Source organism: Rousettus aegyptiacus, unplaced genomic scaffold (genome assembly GCF_014176215.1).
Source record: "Rousettus aegyptiacus isolate mRouAeg1 unplaced genomic scaffold, mRouAeg1.p scaffold_m13_p_12, whole genome shotgun sequence".
NCBI lineage: Eukaryota > Metazoa > Chordata > Mammalia > Chiroptera > Pteropodidae > Rousettus > Rousettus aegyptiacus.
Window position 1 is genome coordinate 1167833 of NW_023416287.1, and position 16300 is coordinate 1184132.

General features: G+C 65.3%; 1 protein-coding gene across 2 annotated transcripts; it reads right to left on the reverse strand.

Annotated features, from left to right (window-relative positions):
• Positions 1 to 1394: 1394 nt before the first annotated feature.
• SS18L1 (SS18L1 subunit of BAF chromatin remodeling complex) lies at positions 1395 to 16290 on the reverse strand. Of its 2 annotated transcripts, XM_016132291.2 has the most exons (11): positions 16080 to 16289; positions 10586 to 10662; positions 9855 to 9939; positions 8472 to 8616; positions 7884 to 8081; positions 6819 to 6980; positions 6420 to 6524; positions 5493 to 5582; positions 4076 to 4195; positions 2148 to 2275; positions 1395 to 1548 (listed from the first exon to the last, which is right to left on the reverse strand). In XM_016132291.2, exons 1-11 carry the CDS (start codon positions 16146 to 16148, stop codon positions 1522 to 1524), a joined length of 1206 nt encoding a protein of 401 aa, XP_015987777.2. In that variant the 5' UTR covers positions 16149 to 16289; the 3' UTR covers positions 1395 to 1521. The 2 variants fall into 2 exon arrangements, with proteins under 2 accessions (XP_015987777.2, XP_015987776.2); XM_016132290.2 differs by lacking the exon at positions 1395 to 1548 and having other exon boundaries at positions 1565 to 2275; positions 16080 to 16290.
• Positions 16291 to 16300: the final 10 nt, after the last annotated feature.

Consider the following 16300-nt stretch of genomic DNA (forward strand, 5'->3'; position numbering starts at 1 on the left):
GGAATAAAAATATTCTCACAGTTACCTACGATGTTTGACATTTTAAATGGGAAATTTTAGTCTCCGATCAAGTTTGCAAATTCTATGAAAATCGTTGGAAAGGGAAAGAACGAAATCAAGGGAGAAGACATTGCTGATGTGGGTCACTTCGCAATGCAGAACTCCCACTGCAGTGATTTAACAGAGATGGGTATTTTCAAGCCCTTACCAGTATCGAGGGTTTTTAAAACCCAACTGCCTACAGAAGAAGCACATCTATCCCAGTGGAGCTGACATATCAAGAACTGGATATTTTTTGTATTTTCTTGGTTGTTCTTGGAAATAAATCACCATTTATTCGAAGATGTCTATAAAGGATTCACAGTAAATATGGATATTATTATCCAAGTAAAAGTTAATGTCAGTATTACTTAGTGAAATGTAGGACTTTTCCTCTGATCAGACTTTTCCAAGTGAGCTGTCTTTAACGTCCGCACAGCATTTAAATGGGATTTAACGTCCCAGGAATGTAAAAATCACTCACATTTTCTATATAAAACCTTTCCTTTTTCCCTACGAAGAACACAGTGAAGTTATGGGGTTCTTTTTAAAAATGAGGTGTGAATTTCAGATATCCCTGAAAGAAAAGAAACACTCGCTTGGAGAGCTAAACAAGCAGATCCTGGAAGAAATGACACAACATAAACGTGCCGACCGTTTGGAAAATTCAGTATCAATATTTTAAATTATAAACTTAGAATCGGGCGTGTGAAATATTCAGATCCCAGAAAGGACCGTCAGGATAAACGGGGGTCAAAGGCAGAGCAACGCCGGAGGACATGCTTCCTCGCTTCGGTGCGGCCGCCCCCGGGCTGGCCGACGGGAAGCTGCCGCCACGGGCCCACACCTGGCACGCAGCCGCGCGCCCTCCGGACTCTTTAAAAGCAAAACGTAACTTTGTGAAGAAGCGGGGTCGGCGAGAGACACAGGCAAGGACGGTTCACGTGAAGCGCACTCAGACTTTCCACTGTGTGACAGACTGACCCGGACCCAGGAGGTGCCCCGCCCCCGCCGAGGCCCGGGGAGGGGCCGCTGTCCAGGGCTGCACGCGTGTGTCCAGCTGCAGGGGAGCCAGCGAGAGACAAGTTCACAACCCACGTTACAACTGCGTGAGGGGCAGACCCACGGTCCGTGTGTGTGAACACGCGGACTACGGCATCTTGCAGGCGCCCCATCGCTGGGCTCGGAATACTCCGATTGCGAGAGGACCCCTGAAGCTAGCTAGGAACACCGAGGGGGGACGAAGAAGGGGCGCCCTCTCCATTCACTGTGTGGACGCACGACACTACACACAGCACCAGGTGAGTCGCGCCGGCGGTGCTGCCTCGCGCCCCGGTGCACGCTCGGCGGCCCGGCGCGAAACGCGCGCGCTCCACGTGCGGCGAAGGGGCGGCCAACGGGCCCCGGTTCCCGGAACCGCCGGCGGCCCGCCCCTCGTGGACGGACACGTCACAGCGGGGCTCCGTCCGGAACGCGTGTCCCTTACTGCTGGTAATTTCCATACTGGCCCTGCAAGAGACCAGGACACAGGTTGTATCTCTTGTCACGAGGACAGGGGTCCGCACCAAAGGCGGACGGGCCCCCCGGCAGACCACGTCCGGGCTGGGACGCAGGAGCCGCGGCAGGCACGCCGGTGGCCAGCGCCCGCCCAGACCCACACGGCCGGGCGGCGAGCGGCTGTCCCCGGCGCGGTCGCTGCCAGCTCTGCCACCTGCTGCTGTCCCTCGGCCCTCTGGGCCCTCGACCTAGGACTAGCTGCCCGGCTCCGCGCAGGCCCCACACAGCGTCCAGCTGTCTGATGACACACGGGCCCTACGAGTGCGGCCGCGTCTGTGCAGTGGCCGCAGCGTCCCAGGCACGCGGCGGGAGCGACAGCGCTGTCACACGTGAGCCTCCGGGGCACGGGGGGAGGAGGATCTGCGCTTAGGCCAGGAAAAGCCAGCTGTCAGGCCAGGGTGGGCGTCCGCGGAGAGGGAATTTTTAAAGACCTCACAGACTCAGAGAACTGATGCTGGAAGGGACCCTAGGAGCCAATTGGTCCCCCCCTCGCTCCTCGTGACCACAGAGAAACCGCGTCGCAGGGCCGAGGGGACGCCCAGGAGCCTTGCCTGCTCGTAGCCGTAAGGCCGCTGCTGCTGCGCGGACGGGCCCGTCTGAGATGCTCTGTAGCTGCCGTACTGCTGTCCCTGCCCCTGCTGGTAGCCGGAGTACTGCGAGGGCGCTCCCTGGGCTGGACCTGAGAGACGAGGCGCCGTGAGGCCGGCCCGCCCGCTCCCTGTCCTCCGGGAGTCTCTGGAACACCGGCACCCACACACGAGCACGCGGCCGCGCCGCGCTGGCTGCCGCGACCCAGGCTGTGCCCGCCGCCCCACTGCCCCTGGGGGGCCGCCGCCCCGCCGCCCCGCCTGCCTCCTGGGAGCGCCTGGCGTCCCTCAGGTGGTCACCGAACACGTGTGTGTCGAGCAGCATGGTAACCAGGGCACACGCGCGGGACACGGCACCCCTTCCTGGGGACGCACAGCCACGGCGGAGGCTCAGAGCGGCCGAGCAGCCTCCGGCAGTGACGGCTATGCGGGCCGGGCCTCGCTGGCACCCTCCTGTGGGGCCACCCGAACCCTCGCCCAGGCCCGGGAGGCGAGGCACAAGCGCGTGGGGGCCTCTGGCCGTGAGGAGGCCAGGGGTAAGCTAGGCCTCGCCGGGGCACGAATGCCCCGAGCTCAGCACCCGCCCGGTCGCCCCGCATCCGGGAGGCCAGCTTTCGCCATGTGTGTCAAACGTTAGCCGTCTGCAAGGCCGCCACGCGGTGGCACATTATGGAGTCACCCTCCTGTGACAGCGAATGCCTGGAAAACCGCAGGATTGTGGGGGGCGCGGCCGGGGCCTTAGGCGTGGGTCAGGACCAGGAGAGCCCTGTGTGCTCTGGGGCTCTACGCAGACGTGACCTGCGGGACTGGGCCGGCTGCACTGTTTCAAGTAGACCTGGCCCGGGGTCAAGACCCCAGAGCACTCTGGGCAGACAGGCAGGTCACGACCCTGGAGGAACCTTTGCGGCCTGGCCCAGGGAGACGAGTCTGTGCCTTGCTAGAGGACAGGATCTTTCCCTCTGCAAAGCCCCTGCCCTCTGGCCTGATGGGCCCTGAGGGCGATGTTTGCTGATGGTGCCCGGCCAAGTCTGCGCAGACCGGCGGGCCCCGGCCCGGGCCCCCTCCCGTGAACCCCGTGGGCAAATGGGCAGGGCCTCCCAGAAGCTGCTGCCGGGGCCACATGCGGGCCATCTCGGGTGCAAGGAGATGGCGCTGGGCTCAGAAGCGCCACCACACTGGATCTTCATTTTGAATCCGTCCCCAGTAAAAGGAGCCAGGCCCCTTGGACACATGGCAGCTCCCAGGGCTGCGGCAGGGTGGTACTGTGGTCCCAGAAGAAGAGGACAGGCCATTACGGGGACAGGAGGCACCGAGAGCGCTCCCAAGAGGCAGAGCTGGGCCACGGCGAACAACGGGACAAGCAGGCGCTGGTGAAGCCCCGTGCGGGACCACTGTCCACGCACACGGACTGACACCGCGAGTGACTCGCGATGACGAGGGGGAGGGACACGGCCCCGGGGGCGGGCGCCCGACTCCGGGACTCCCTGCAAAGACCGGAGGAGGGAGGGAGGGGGTAACTCACTGGGACGCCTGGCAGATGACCCCAAGTGACCAGGGTCAACGTCAGAGGCAGGTCACGCTGATGGGAGGTAATGAAAAGGGCTCCCCCCGCCCCTGTGGTCTCCTCTCCAAAAGCCACAGGCCAGTCGCACCCCGAGAAAGCGCCCCAGCCCAGAGCCTAGGGCCAGATGGCCCGGGGACACAGAAGGACGTTCCGGGCAAAGCAGTGAGCTGAACCAACCGGGCTCAGGCCGCAGCGATGCGCTGACCGCCGCGGCACTGGACGGGGTCGCCGCGGCACGCCGTGCGCCCCCCGCAGCTGCCCGAGACCGAGGCCGACCCTGAAGCTCGGCCGCGCGCCCGGGCACAGGCGCGGCGGGCGCCTCTCTTACCGTAGCCCTGCTGCTGCCCCGGGTAGCTCTGCTGGTTGGGGTACTGCTGCTGGTACCCCGCCTGCTGCTGGGCTGTGCCCTGCTGGTACCCCGCCTGCTGCTGGCTGTACTGGGAGTTCCCTGCAGAGTGAAGGGGGCACGAGGGTGTTTCAATCGTTCGTCAGTAAACGCGGCTGCAAACCCGCCACGAGGAACCGACGAGCGGCCGAATGACTCGCCGACGTCGCCTGTGAAAACGGCTTCCGAGCATGGGGGCGCCTCAGGGACGGCGTGGCAGCCCCCTGCTGCCCTGATGCACCCCCCCTCACCCCGGACAGGCACGTCAGTCTCCACAGAGCCCTGAGGAGCACCTGGGGTGGCCCTGCGGCCACGGGACTCGGGGCTTCCATTCCTGGGACAGCCACATGCTCCGCACGTTCCAATGCGTCCTGGGGACTGGGGGGCCAGGTCCCCACCCACTGGCCCGCAAAGGGACACACAGATCGCACATAGCTCCAACGGACAGGAGCTTCCACGCGCTTCAGAGCCGCGAGTGGGCCAGGCGGCCCGCCCCCAAGCCAGCCCCGCCCACGGCCGCGCTCGGGGTTCCTGGCCGTCCTCCTCCAGAGCTCGGTGGGATGTGAGCGTGTGCTCTTCCTTCCCTTTGCTTTGCACCGGGGGGGCGGCACCCCAGACACCCCGGCCTCGGCGCTTGGCGCGACCTGGAGGGCCTGCCGCAGCACTCGTGACAGCACTCGTGGACGTGCCGCGGTGGACACGGTTCTGTCCCGCCTCTGCCACTACTGCAAGCCTCACGGTCACGAAGGGCGGCGTCGTGCGCTCTGCGGCGGCCCTGATGGCGACTGCGCCCCCGAGCCGCGTGCGGGCTGCTCTCGGGGGCTCCTGAGGGGAGGGGTGCATCTTCGCACCACGGACCCTGCTCAAGAACCAGCTGCGCGTTTGCTTCCCAACCCCACAACCGAGGGCTTTCCGTCCCGAGTGGCTTCCCGCACGTCACTGCCACGTGCCGATGGGGGCCGTGTGGGGGCTGCCGACCCCCAGCGCAGAGATGCGCCTCGCCTGGCCGGCAGTGTTGGCGGACGCGCCCAGGCCACACCCTGCGCACCCCAGCCTGGCTCAGGAGGGGACTGGGGGGCCAGGTCCCCACCCACTGGCCCGCAAGGGGACACACAGATCTCACCGTCCTGCTGCTGCCCGGACTCACTGGCCGTACCCTGTCAACTCAAGCGGGACTTGTGGCGCCGTCTTGGGGACACTACGTACTTGGCCTTTTCATTGAAGTCGGTCAACCCGTGACCCCATCGTGGCCCAACCCTCTCCTGTTTCACAAGCTCACACCTACCGCGCGGGGGGCCGGGCCGCCCCCCAAAGCTCCCGCCCATGCCAGGCCAGGGTGTGTGGCGCGGCGCGTACTCACCGCCCTCGTAGTAGTGCTGCGTGGACTCCTCGAACGGCCGGTCGTAGCCCTGCTCCGAGTAGGACTGCTGGTAGCCATAGTCACCGTGTCCTGTAAGCACACGGGGACGAGGGAGGTCAGCAGCCCGACCAGGGGTCCCAAGGGGACAGCCAGGAGCTGAGTGGGCAGCGGGCTGGGTCAGGCAGAGCCCAGGGCCGGTCACGGTGCCGGCTCCCCACAGACTGGGCCAGGTCCCCGGCCCTGGTCCCCTCAGGGGGAGGCAGACAGAGCGAGCGTGCCACGTTCGCAGAGGACGGATGATGCTCAGGCCCCGGACGTGACGCGCACCGGCAGCCACTAGCCCGCTGCTGGCGGACCGCACCGCCCTGGCCCCCGATCCGTCCTGGGGGTACAGCGTCTGTGGAGCTGTGAACCCTCGGAGGCCTCGTCGCCACCCCGTGGGAGGGCGTGGCTCACCCTGCACCGGTCTCGGCCGCTGCCCCACCCGACCACGGACGCGCGGGGGCCCTTCCCCCCCACTGGCCATCCGCTGTGACCTCCTTACAGGCCACCTCCAAAACTCTGGGGGCGGCTGACAGCGAAGGAGATGATTAAGAGAAGGTCATCTGCACACGTGACAACTGACCAGCTGGAAGAGTGTTAAGGGCAGCCAGGCCGGGCCTGTCACCCTCCTGAGGGCACTTCACGATGAAGCCGTGCTCCGCCCTTAAGGCGGGCGCACCGCCTGCCCAGAGGGCATGTCCGGCCTCAGACTCCGCTGCCCCTCGGGAAGAGGGACCAGGCGCCCACGGAGGCGGCCGGCTGCGGCCCGTCCTCGGCCCGCCCCCAGTCACGCTCAGGCACAGGGGACACCGGATGCTCTGCCGGTGACGGGAGCAGCGGCCCGAAGCCCCCAGGCCCCCGGCCCCGAGCGCGCGTGGGCCTCACCGTCGGGGTAGTACTGCTGGCTCAGCGGCTCCGAGGTGGCCTGGCCGTGGCCGTACTGCTCGCCCCCGTAGTACTCCTCCTGGCCCAGGTACTGCTGCGACGAGCCTGGGGGCGGGCGGCGGGGAGTGGCCGTTACCACGGGACCTTCCACCCTCGCGAGAGCATCCTTGGCGGGCCTCGGGGCATGGGACACCCGCCATGCCACCCAGGGGACGCCGGACACTGTCCCCACGCTCGGCCCCCGGTACCCCGGATTCCCTCTCACAAACACAGGCCCCGTCCCCAGCCCCACGGCAGGCTCCAGGAAGATGCTGGCTTCAGGGGCCCCCGCGGCTCCAACCCCCAGCGTCCTCACGTGACCCCTCGGCCCGGCCCGACACGCCCGCGGGTGGCACGTACCTTGCTGCGAGGGCCGGTAGGGCGCCAGGGGCCGCGGCCCCATCATGCTGCTCCCCTGCCCGCTCTGGCCCATCATGGCGAGGGGCTGGCCCTGGTAGTGCTGGCCGCCGCCCTGCGCCGAGGCGTAGTGGGACGAGGCCGCCTGCTGGTGCATCATGGACACTGGGCGACACGACAGACCCCGCTGACCCCGAGAAGCGCCCAGGGCCCGGCTGCACCTTCCCCGGGGGAGCCCCCGTTCTCCCGCGGCTCCCCCACAAGGTCGTCCGCTCCAGTCCAGGTCACACCTCCTGCCAACCGACCTCTGCGCCGACTCCCCCAACGCGTGACACTCAGAGAGCACCGGGGCACTGCCCGGCCGGGAGCCGCATGGCGCAGGAGCGCGCGCCCTGGCCTCCCTGTCCCAGACTCCCCAAGCCTGGCCCCACAGGAGCCTGTCGCGCTCGCCCGCCCTGGGACCCCAGGCTCCTGGTGGGTGGCCAGCCGGCCCGCCTGTCCACTTGTCACCTCCGCTCAGAACCCTTAGAGCAGCACGAGGGGACGTGAGCCACGTCAACAAGCAAAAAGAAAGAGGTCAGATCTGTTTTGGTGATATGTTTTATTTGACTCAATGTATCCAAAATTTGATCATTTTCGATGCATCACTAACACTGGGCCATCGGGGACACACCCCACACCCTCCTGGACTAGCCTCGAAACCTCTGTGTCCGACACGGGCGACTCCGTTCAGGCTTGGGGCTCCCAAGCACTCAGCAGCCTGCGTCCCACCACGGTGCGGAGCCCGGCTCCGGGGCTCCTGCGGGCCCGCCGCCCCCCGCCTGGTGCACCGGCCACACCGCGCACCCACCACACGGGCCTGGCCCCCGCCACGGCACAGCACAGGCCGCCCTCCTCAGAGCCCGCCCTGCGGCCGCCGTGGGGAGCAGCCCAGGACCCCAGAGCCAGGCTCTGCCCGCCCCGGGGGACGGCCCAGGGGGGCGCAGCCCCTGGGGACCCCTGTGCCACCCGCGCGTGCCGGAGGGTCCCAGGGACAGCGGAGCGAATGGGCTGGGCCGGGGGCACTACCTGGGTTGGACTGCATGCTGATGTTGGCCCGGGACACGTAGTTGCTGATGGCGCCCTGGCCCTGCAGTGGCACGCTCTGCGAGGCGGGTCCCGAGTGGCTGTAGCCGGGCCCGGAGCCGTGGCCACCGCCCGACATGCTCATGGACGTGGTGGGCAGCGTGCTCTGCGCCGTCTGCTGCATGGCCACGTGGCTCGGACCTGCAGGGGGGAGGGGCCAGGGGCCTTCAACCCATGCAAGGCCGACGGCCTCACTGCTCCACCCCGGGCTCCCTCTGGCAGAGGACTCAGGCCCTTGGTCAGAGCTCCAGGGGCTACTGCAGGTCCCCACCCACGGCCAGGAACACGTCGTTCCTGCCAGAAAGTGCTATGGAGCCCCAAGCCCTGATCCGAGGTGGCCCCAACCCGACCTGAGGGCTTTCTTCTCTGCACGCCGCCCCTACTCCGTGCAGCCGCAGACCCGCCCAGGCCACTGGGGGCCAGGGGGTGAGGGGCACCCTGCTGTGGCTGCTGGGCACCAGGGAGCCAGGCAGGCGACTGTCCTAGGAAGCAGCCCGAAGCCCGAGGCCCGCCCGTGTGCGCCCAGCTCACCGTTGCCGATCTGGCCCTGCAGGAGGGAGGGCGGGGGCAGGCCTGAGCCCACCGCATCGCTGAGGCCGCCCTGGGAGTGCAGGCCCTGGCTGGAGCCGCTCTGCGCCAGCGCCCCGGGGCCCAGGTTCATGTTCTGGGTGGGCGGCTGTGGGCGACAGGAAGGCCACAGGAGGACAGTCAACTCAGAGAAAACCACTGGCAGCCCCTCAGGGACCCGGCAGTCCCGAGACCTGCCACCACCTCTCACGGTCCCCTAGCCGGTGTCTGTAATGAGCCTCTGCCCGCACAGTCAGCAGACGAGCCGGATCAGCAGCCTGGACGCCGCAGGCCGAGACAGAGGTGACGCCGAGCGCCCAGTGTGAACGCTCAAGCCTAAATGGGTACCAGGCTGTCGACACACCCTTAGAGGCTCGAAGCTGGGCCCCGTTCCTGGTGCAGGGGCTGCTTCGCCAGCCCGCCGCGCCCGCACCCCTCTGTCCACTACGTCCATCTCGGGCTCAGCCAGCCAGCTGTCCCTGCGCCCCACCCCACGTGCCCCGGGGCCTCCGCACGGGCGGTCCCGTGCTGGCTGCGGGTGCGCCCCCCGTCACCCCTCAGCGCCCTGTGCTCGTCGGGTGCAGAGGGAGACGGCGCTCGCCCTGGCCCCTCTGCCCCTTCCTCTCCCAGGTGCAGACCACACGGCAGCTCCAGGGTTTGCACGGTCTACACCCAGCCTCGGAAACGAAGTTTACAGCAGCATCTGCTGGTGTCTGCGGGGTGCGGAACTCCGATTTGACAGGCCAATCAAAACTGGTTTAACATTTTTACTAGCCACACGCATCCTGGAGTGTACGACGTCACCACTTCCCACGGGCACTGGGAGGTAAGCCGCTCCCGGCGACACGTTTGTCTGGGGACCCCCAGCCGCACCGTCCAGGCTGTCCATGCCAAGGCTGAACCCCGCTGACACGGCGCCTTCTCAGCAATAACTTAACATGGGGAGAGCGTGTGTTTGTGTCAACCAAAAACGGAGTGTCCACACTAACGAAGGGTTTACCACCCTGGGCGTGTGTTTGCGCTGCGCTGTCGAATCACGAGAGTTCACGCTCCTGGCTCATGTTTCAAGTCACTCAGAAGAGCTCGCGATGAAAAGCAAGAACCCAGGCCACCGCCTGTCCCTCCTGAGAGCCACCTCCCGCCACTCTAGGCCTGGCTCCTCTGGGGTTGCCCCTCTGCCGAAGAGGCCGATGGCATGACTCTGACCAGCACACGCCACATGTCTGACTGACTGACCTTCCGTGTGACAGGACGACCCGCCCATCTCGCCCGTCAGTCGCCTCGGCTACCCCAGATCCCCGCTCGCGCACCTGCGCGGCCCCCTGCCCCCCCGCCCCGGGCACTCACAGCGGGGAGCAGGGACTGCATGTTCTGGTTGGAGTCTGCGATCGTGGCCAGGTAGACCAGGTTCCGGTGCAGGATCTGCTGGTACCTGCGGGCAGGTAAGAGGCACGCAGTGAGTGGGCGAACCCGCAGGCCGATCCAAAGCAGAAGGAGAGTTCACCCAGGACATCTCTGCCCTGCAGCCAAGCCCCGGGAACGAGGACCCTGAGGACGCTGGAGACAGAGCAGGGAGCGGAACGCTCTACAACCCGCGACAGGGCCAGGCAGGGAGAGGGCTCCCGTTCGACAACAAAACGCCGGAAAGGCGGTGCCCACGGGAGAGGTGCCACCTGGTCTGTTTGGAGAGAGTGGGGGCAAATCCAAGTGACCCCGGCGCCAGGCCGCCTGGACCCCCACCCCCTGAAGAGGTGCTGGGAGGAGACGAGGTCGCCCAGCCTGAGAAAGCTCGGGCCGATGGACGAGCACCCCGGGTGCGTGTGACAGCGCTGGGCGTCACTCCTGCGGGTGGGTGTGGCGGCCAGGTCGTGCACCTGCTCTGTCTGGCCCTCCAGATCGTATCTGGAGCTCACTGTCCCCGGGCGTGTGCCAACCGCTCGCAAGGCCACGGCCGCCCTCTCGCCTCCCGCTGCTCCGTGGGGGCCACTGGGGGCAGCGTGCTGCCCTCCGAGGGCCCCCTCAGGGGCGTGGGTGACCCCCGCGAGGCCTTCCGGTGCTGGGCGGGGAGGGGCGCTCACTGGGTGCACTCGGCCGTCTTGCCCTTGCTCTGGTAGTCCAGGATGCACTGGATCAGGTGGTGGTTCTCGTCCAGCATCTGCGGGAGAAGCGGGCGTGAGCACGGAGGCGTCTGTGCGGGCCTGCGGCAGGGCTGGGCGCGCGGGCTCCACGTGCCGCGGTCACTCTGACGGGCAGCCTCAGCCAGCACGACCGAGGATCCCGCACAGGGGGCTGAGCACACAGCCCCCCACGTGCCAGGTCAGGACCCCGCGGCCCTGGGCTGTCGCCTGCAGATGAGGTCACGCGGCCTGCAGGACCATGCCTAGGGCCCCCGAGCACGGTGCGCCCACCCACCTAGGGTGGGAAGAACCTCCAGCAGGGCCCTGGGCCCTGAGCTCTGAATGGAGGGTGAGAGGTCTGTGAAGCCGGCCACACGGGGTTCCTCCGGGGGCAGTGCTCACGTCCCCGCGCAGCGTCACGAAGGCCCACAGAGCCACCTCTTCAGGATGGCCGCTGGTGGGGGCGCCCCTGGGGGGTGACCGAGGAAGGCCTAACGGGACCGTGGGGGGGTACTGCTGTGAGAAGTGGGGTGGGCAGCCCAGAGGGGACCAGGCGGCCAAGGGTCCAGCGAGCATCCAGGCAGGCGGGCCCGGGCACACCACCGTCCACCTGGGCGTGAGGAGCTGGGGAGGCGTCCGGACTGCAACCCATCGGCCTGCTCTGGAGGGCAAGGCGAACCGAGCCCAAGGCAAACATGCGATCCATAAAACGGCCTCGCTCAGAAATTCTCCAAAGGAAAAGCCCGTCTCTGCCAGGCTGCACCTGGCCAGCGCCCAGCTCTGCCGGCCCCTGAGCACGTGAGGCCCTGGCAGCAAGCGGGCAGGGGGGTCCACCCACCTGCCACCGCGCCTCAGCCTAGCACACTGTCCCCAGGGCCTGTGCAACTCGGCCACCTACGTGCGCTGTGACTGCGTCTGCTCCTACAGAGCCCTGGGCCCACAGCCTCCCACCACGGGTGACAGGGTGCGGAGGGCCTGGCCACGCCGCAGGGCCGAGGCCAGTGCTGCCCGCTGACCTCCTCAGCCTTCAGGGCCGGCCCTTCTTGCTCTGCGCTTCACGGTGCAACTGCCTCCTCTCTGCTGGGGCGGTGATACCCCAAGCTCAGCACTTCCCACCTTGGCCAGAGCTGCTGGGGACGGGAACCACCAGGGGGCACTGTGGGCCCCGAGCCGCCAGCCAGGCTCACCTGGGAGCAGGTGAAGGGCATGCTGGCCATTCACAGGTTTCCATTCTTTCTCCAACTAATTAACAAAGGAAAACCACCGCGAGAGCCTCCCCCGCCCCCCAGAGCCCCCTTACAGGACTCCCCGGCTTCAGCAACCCGCCGGGACTTCCCTCCCAAGGACACACGGGACATCACACTAAAACGTTTTCTGCACAGGGCACGCAGTTCATAATAGCTCAAAAAGAGGGGTGCGGGGGCGGGGGGGCTACCCGGCCAAAGCCCAGAGACTTAAGTGAATTATGGTAGAACCACATGCTGAAATGTTAAGCAGATTATAAACTTTTTGTAATTTTCAACAGCTGTGAGGAAATGTTACAAAACTTGTCAGCATGAGAAAATGTTAACAAAGTGTTAAAAAAAAAAAAAAGAAAGCCCCCGGGGGGATGCGGAGCAGGGCAGAGGGAAGGAGAGGGAGCTTTTTTGGGGGGGGGATCGTTCTATAAACTACGTAAATGTCTAACCAATGTACTGTATACTTGAAACTGATTAAAATAAATAAATTCACTTAAAAAAATAAAGCAGGGCACAGAGCCCTGTCTTGGCTCAGTTAAGCACACTCCGGAAGCGTCGGTGCGAGGCAGCGACGCGGTGTGCACCCCGCCACGCGCCCCCCAGGCCCGCTGCGGGGGTGGGCACGGCAGACACTCGAGGCACGCGGCTCGGCAGCACCAGCGACACGAGTCCAGAAGCAGAAAGCAAACGGACGAGTGGTAAGTGGCTTAGCGGACCCCAGGGTGCCGGGCGGGGGCTGAGGTCCCAAGCCCCCAGCCTCCGCCGGGTCCCCGGGTGGGAGACGGGGAAAGGGGGATTCGGGGAGCCAGGAAGGCATCCCCAGGGAACAGCACCAGCATGGAGGAGAGACGGGAGGACAGGGGAGGCAGGGGAGCACCGCCACGTGCAGCCACCACAGCTCTCTGCGCCGGGTGCGCACGGCAGCTCCCCGCCTTCACCCAGAACTGAACCCACCGCACTGCGAGCCCCGACTTCCACCGTCCCGACCCTGAGAGACATCCGGCCGGCTAACACAGGAGAAACGCCAGGACCGAAACCCTTGCAGACGTAGCCGCTTGGTTTGGAGGTGAGAGGGGCAAAGGGCGTGGGTGTCGGGAACCGCTGGAACCAGCAGCGGCTCCGGGAAAGCCCCAGGACAGGCCTGGGCCGCCTCAGAGCCCCCCAGGGGACTGGCCCTGGGGCACCCAGATCCGGGACTTCTGCCTCCGGGACTGAGAATAAACCCCTGCTGTGTTACCCACCCCCCGCCCCGCCCTGTTTGTGGTAACCTGTTATGGCAGCCACAGGAAACGAATATGTCGACCTATCCCAAACGCTGCCACCGACAGAACCACTGTCACCGATGCTCCCAGATGTCCTGGGCGCTAACTGTGCCGGGCACGATACCAGGCCCGCTTTGCGGCAGCTTGGGACTGCGTGCTTTGTTCTCCGCCTGTGCGTGCAGCAGCGATTACTCCGAGTTTTCCAAACCCAGAGCATCTGCACCAAGGCAATGTAACTTCTGGCTTTTGGTCAATTTGTTCTAAGCTCTTTTGTCACAATAATATCACAATAAGCAAACAGAAACTACTTGCAACAATGACAATATTGTGACAGTGACAAAGTAGAGTAACCAAAATTTTTATACATTGTTAGCGGGTGTACAAAATGGTAAAACACTTTAACAAAAGATCTGACCGTTCCTTACTAAACACGTTTTTTTCTATGATCCAGCAATTCTACTCAAAAAAAAAAAAAAATTAAAAAAAAAAATAAAATGCCAGGCATTGAACCAGGCGGGGACACAGCAGCCTAAGTCAGTGAGTGACAGGCAAACTTGGTGGCCCAAGAAATGTGTGAAGTCGGTAAGGTAGGCATGAGGGGCGGGACCTGTGAGCGGGCCTTAAGGGCTGAGAAGTTTGCCTGACAGAAGCCTGCCCAGATGTGCTGTAGGGCAGCGGTCCCCAACCTTTGTGGCACCAGGGACCGGGGCTCCTCTGACAATCTGAGGCGGAGCTGAGGCGGTGACGCTGGCGCTGGGCAGCGGCTGCAGACGCAGAGGGAGCTTCGCTGGCTCACCCGCCTGGCACTCGCGTCCAGCTGTGTGGCCCGGTTCCTAACCGGCCAAGGACGGGTGCCAGTCTGCAGCCTGGGGGTGCGGGCCCCCTGCCCTAAGGGCAAGTCGTACACTTCCTGCTCTCTCACTACCAAGCAGGCCTCTGCAAAGCCACGGATTTTTGAAATGCTCTGAGCACGAGCGCATGCTGTGGACACAGCTCACGTGCGTGTGGGACACGCAGCTCTCAACCCTTCTCACGCTGCCAGTGAAGACGCCCGGGCCACACGGACCCACTATCAGAACAAGACGGGCAGACTTCAGCCTCGCCAGGTCAAAGCAGATGGAAGCTTACGCAGCAGCCTGTTCCCGGAGGCCGGCAGGCTGGCTTCCTGCCCGCGGACGCGGCCAGCAGCCCTTTCGGACCTGCGTGGGAGACGTGCTCCAACACACACTCTCCCCGAGGAGACGGGGGGCTCACGGAGCTGGGTGTGGAGGGAAACACCTGAACGGACACGGAAGTCGCAGGGGCTTCAGGAACGGGGAGTGAGCGAGCTCATGTCACTTAAGCTCCAGGAGCCCGGGTGCCTGGGGGCCCCGGGATTGCCAACGTGCGCCTCTGAGCCAAGCACCCGGCCCCCACCTCACCATGCATTCCCGCACCCAGTGTCACAGTGGGGACACACCCTGGAGCCACTGTCCGGGTTCGACTCCTGGCTCCACCTCTAACCTGCCGGCACCTGGCCTACCTCCGCCTCGGTTTCCTCGTCTATATATTGAGGATGACAGTGACTGTCACAAGGAATTAGATGAACCAAAATCTGCAAAGCCCTTGGAGCAATGTCTGGTATACAGCGAGCACCACATAAGTGCTCACCAAGCAAAACTGCCCCGTTTTTAACTCTGCATTTCTACTGCTTCTTGACTGGCCTCTTTCCTGCTCGGAGTGTACTCAGGCCCTCATTTGTCAAAACCAGCCACAGCAAAGGTAGTCTCAAAATAGACAAAGTCCCCATGTCCTCAAGGAAGAGGGGCCCGGGTCATCAGGGGAGATAAGAGGCTCCTGGGGACTGAGGAAGGGTGCTGTTGACCCCACGAATCCCGAGATCCTAGAAAGAAATCAACACGGCTAACAAAAACGTTAAGAAAATTCAAATAAAAAAGACACGGTTTCTCTTCTGCACTTGTCTTCTAAAGGGAAACGGCAGAAAACTTAAAGTCTCAACTTAGAAACTTAAGAGTTTAGTTAAGGAGGCCCCCAGACCCACGCACACGGTGTCTGTAGAAAGCCAGGAGGCCAGACTTAAAGAACACAGAAGAGGGCTGCGAGGAGAACCCGTGAAGTTGCTGTTCGGCTGGCCCCGGTGCCACGCTGAAAAGCAATGTGACCCGCGCCTAAGGGCGGCCGAGCTTAGCCAGCGGGTCGACCCCGAGGTGTCCTGCGCTACTCACAGGGCTGCAGGTTTTCCGCAACGGCGTCGCACACTCGGGACGCGCCCCTTTGTGCTTCGGAGTGTCCGCACCTCAGTGAGCGGGGAGCGCAGCCGGCTGCTGGGCCGGGGCCCGGCACCCCGGGCGCCTCCTCCACTCGCCAAGCTGTGCGCAGGGGCCGGGGGCCGCCCGCCGCGTTGCGCCACTGCCTCCGCCAGCCGGGCGGGCCCCCTCTGCGTCTGGCGCGGCCCAGGGCTATTCCCGGTTTGGCCCCTGAGGGCCCCATCCCGTGAACACCTATCCCGAGAGCGCCCGGCCCCGCTGCCCTGCGCCCCTGCCCGCGGCGCAGGGTGCCTGAAAGCGGCGGATGCCCACTGCGTCCCGCGCGGCCCGGGGCTGTTCCCGACTTGGCCCCGCAAACACCATCCCGAGGGCGCCCGGCCCCGCCGCCCTGCGCCCCTGCCCGCGGCCCCGCGCGCCCCCGCCCCCTAAGGCTGCGGGTTCCCCTGCGCCCAGCTTGGCCCGGGGACACCATCCTGCGGACACATTCCCAAAGGCGCCCGGCCTAGCAATGCTGCGCCCCTGCCCTCGGCCCCCGCCCAAGTTGGCGCAGGCTGGCGGCGGGGCGCTCCCGAGGCCCCACGGGGTCGTGGCCGTCAGCTGCACCCCGGCTTTGTTCGCGCCCCGCGCCCGCAGGCTGCCCGCGCCAGCCTGCACTGCGCGCGGCCCGCGCCCGCGGGCCCCCGCCCACCTTCTGGATGGTTTGCTGCGTGACCTCCCCTTTGCCTCTCGGCCGGGCGGACGCGAAGGCCACCGACATGGTCGCAGAGTCCGCTCAGCCCGAGACCATCAGGGTTTCTTCTCCGGCTGCGCTCGGCCGCCCGAGGTGCTCATTCTCCGCAGTCGCTGGGGGGCGGGGGCAGCGGGGGGCTCCCGCCGTGGGCTCGTCCGCCCCGCCGCCGCCGCCGCGCC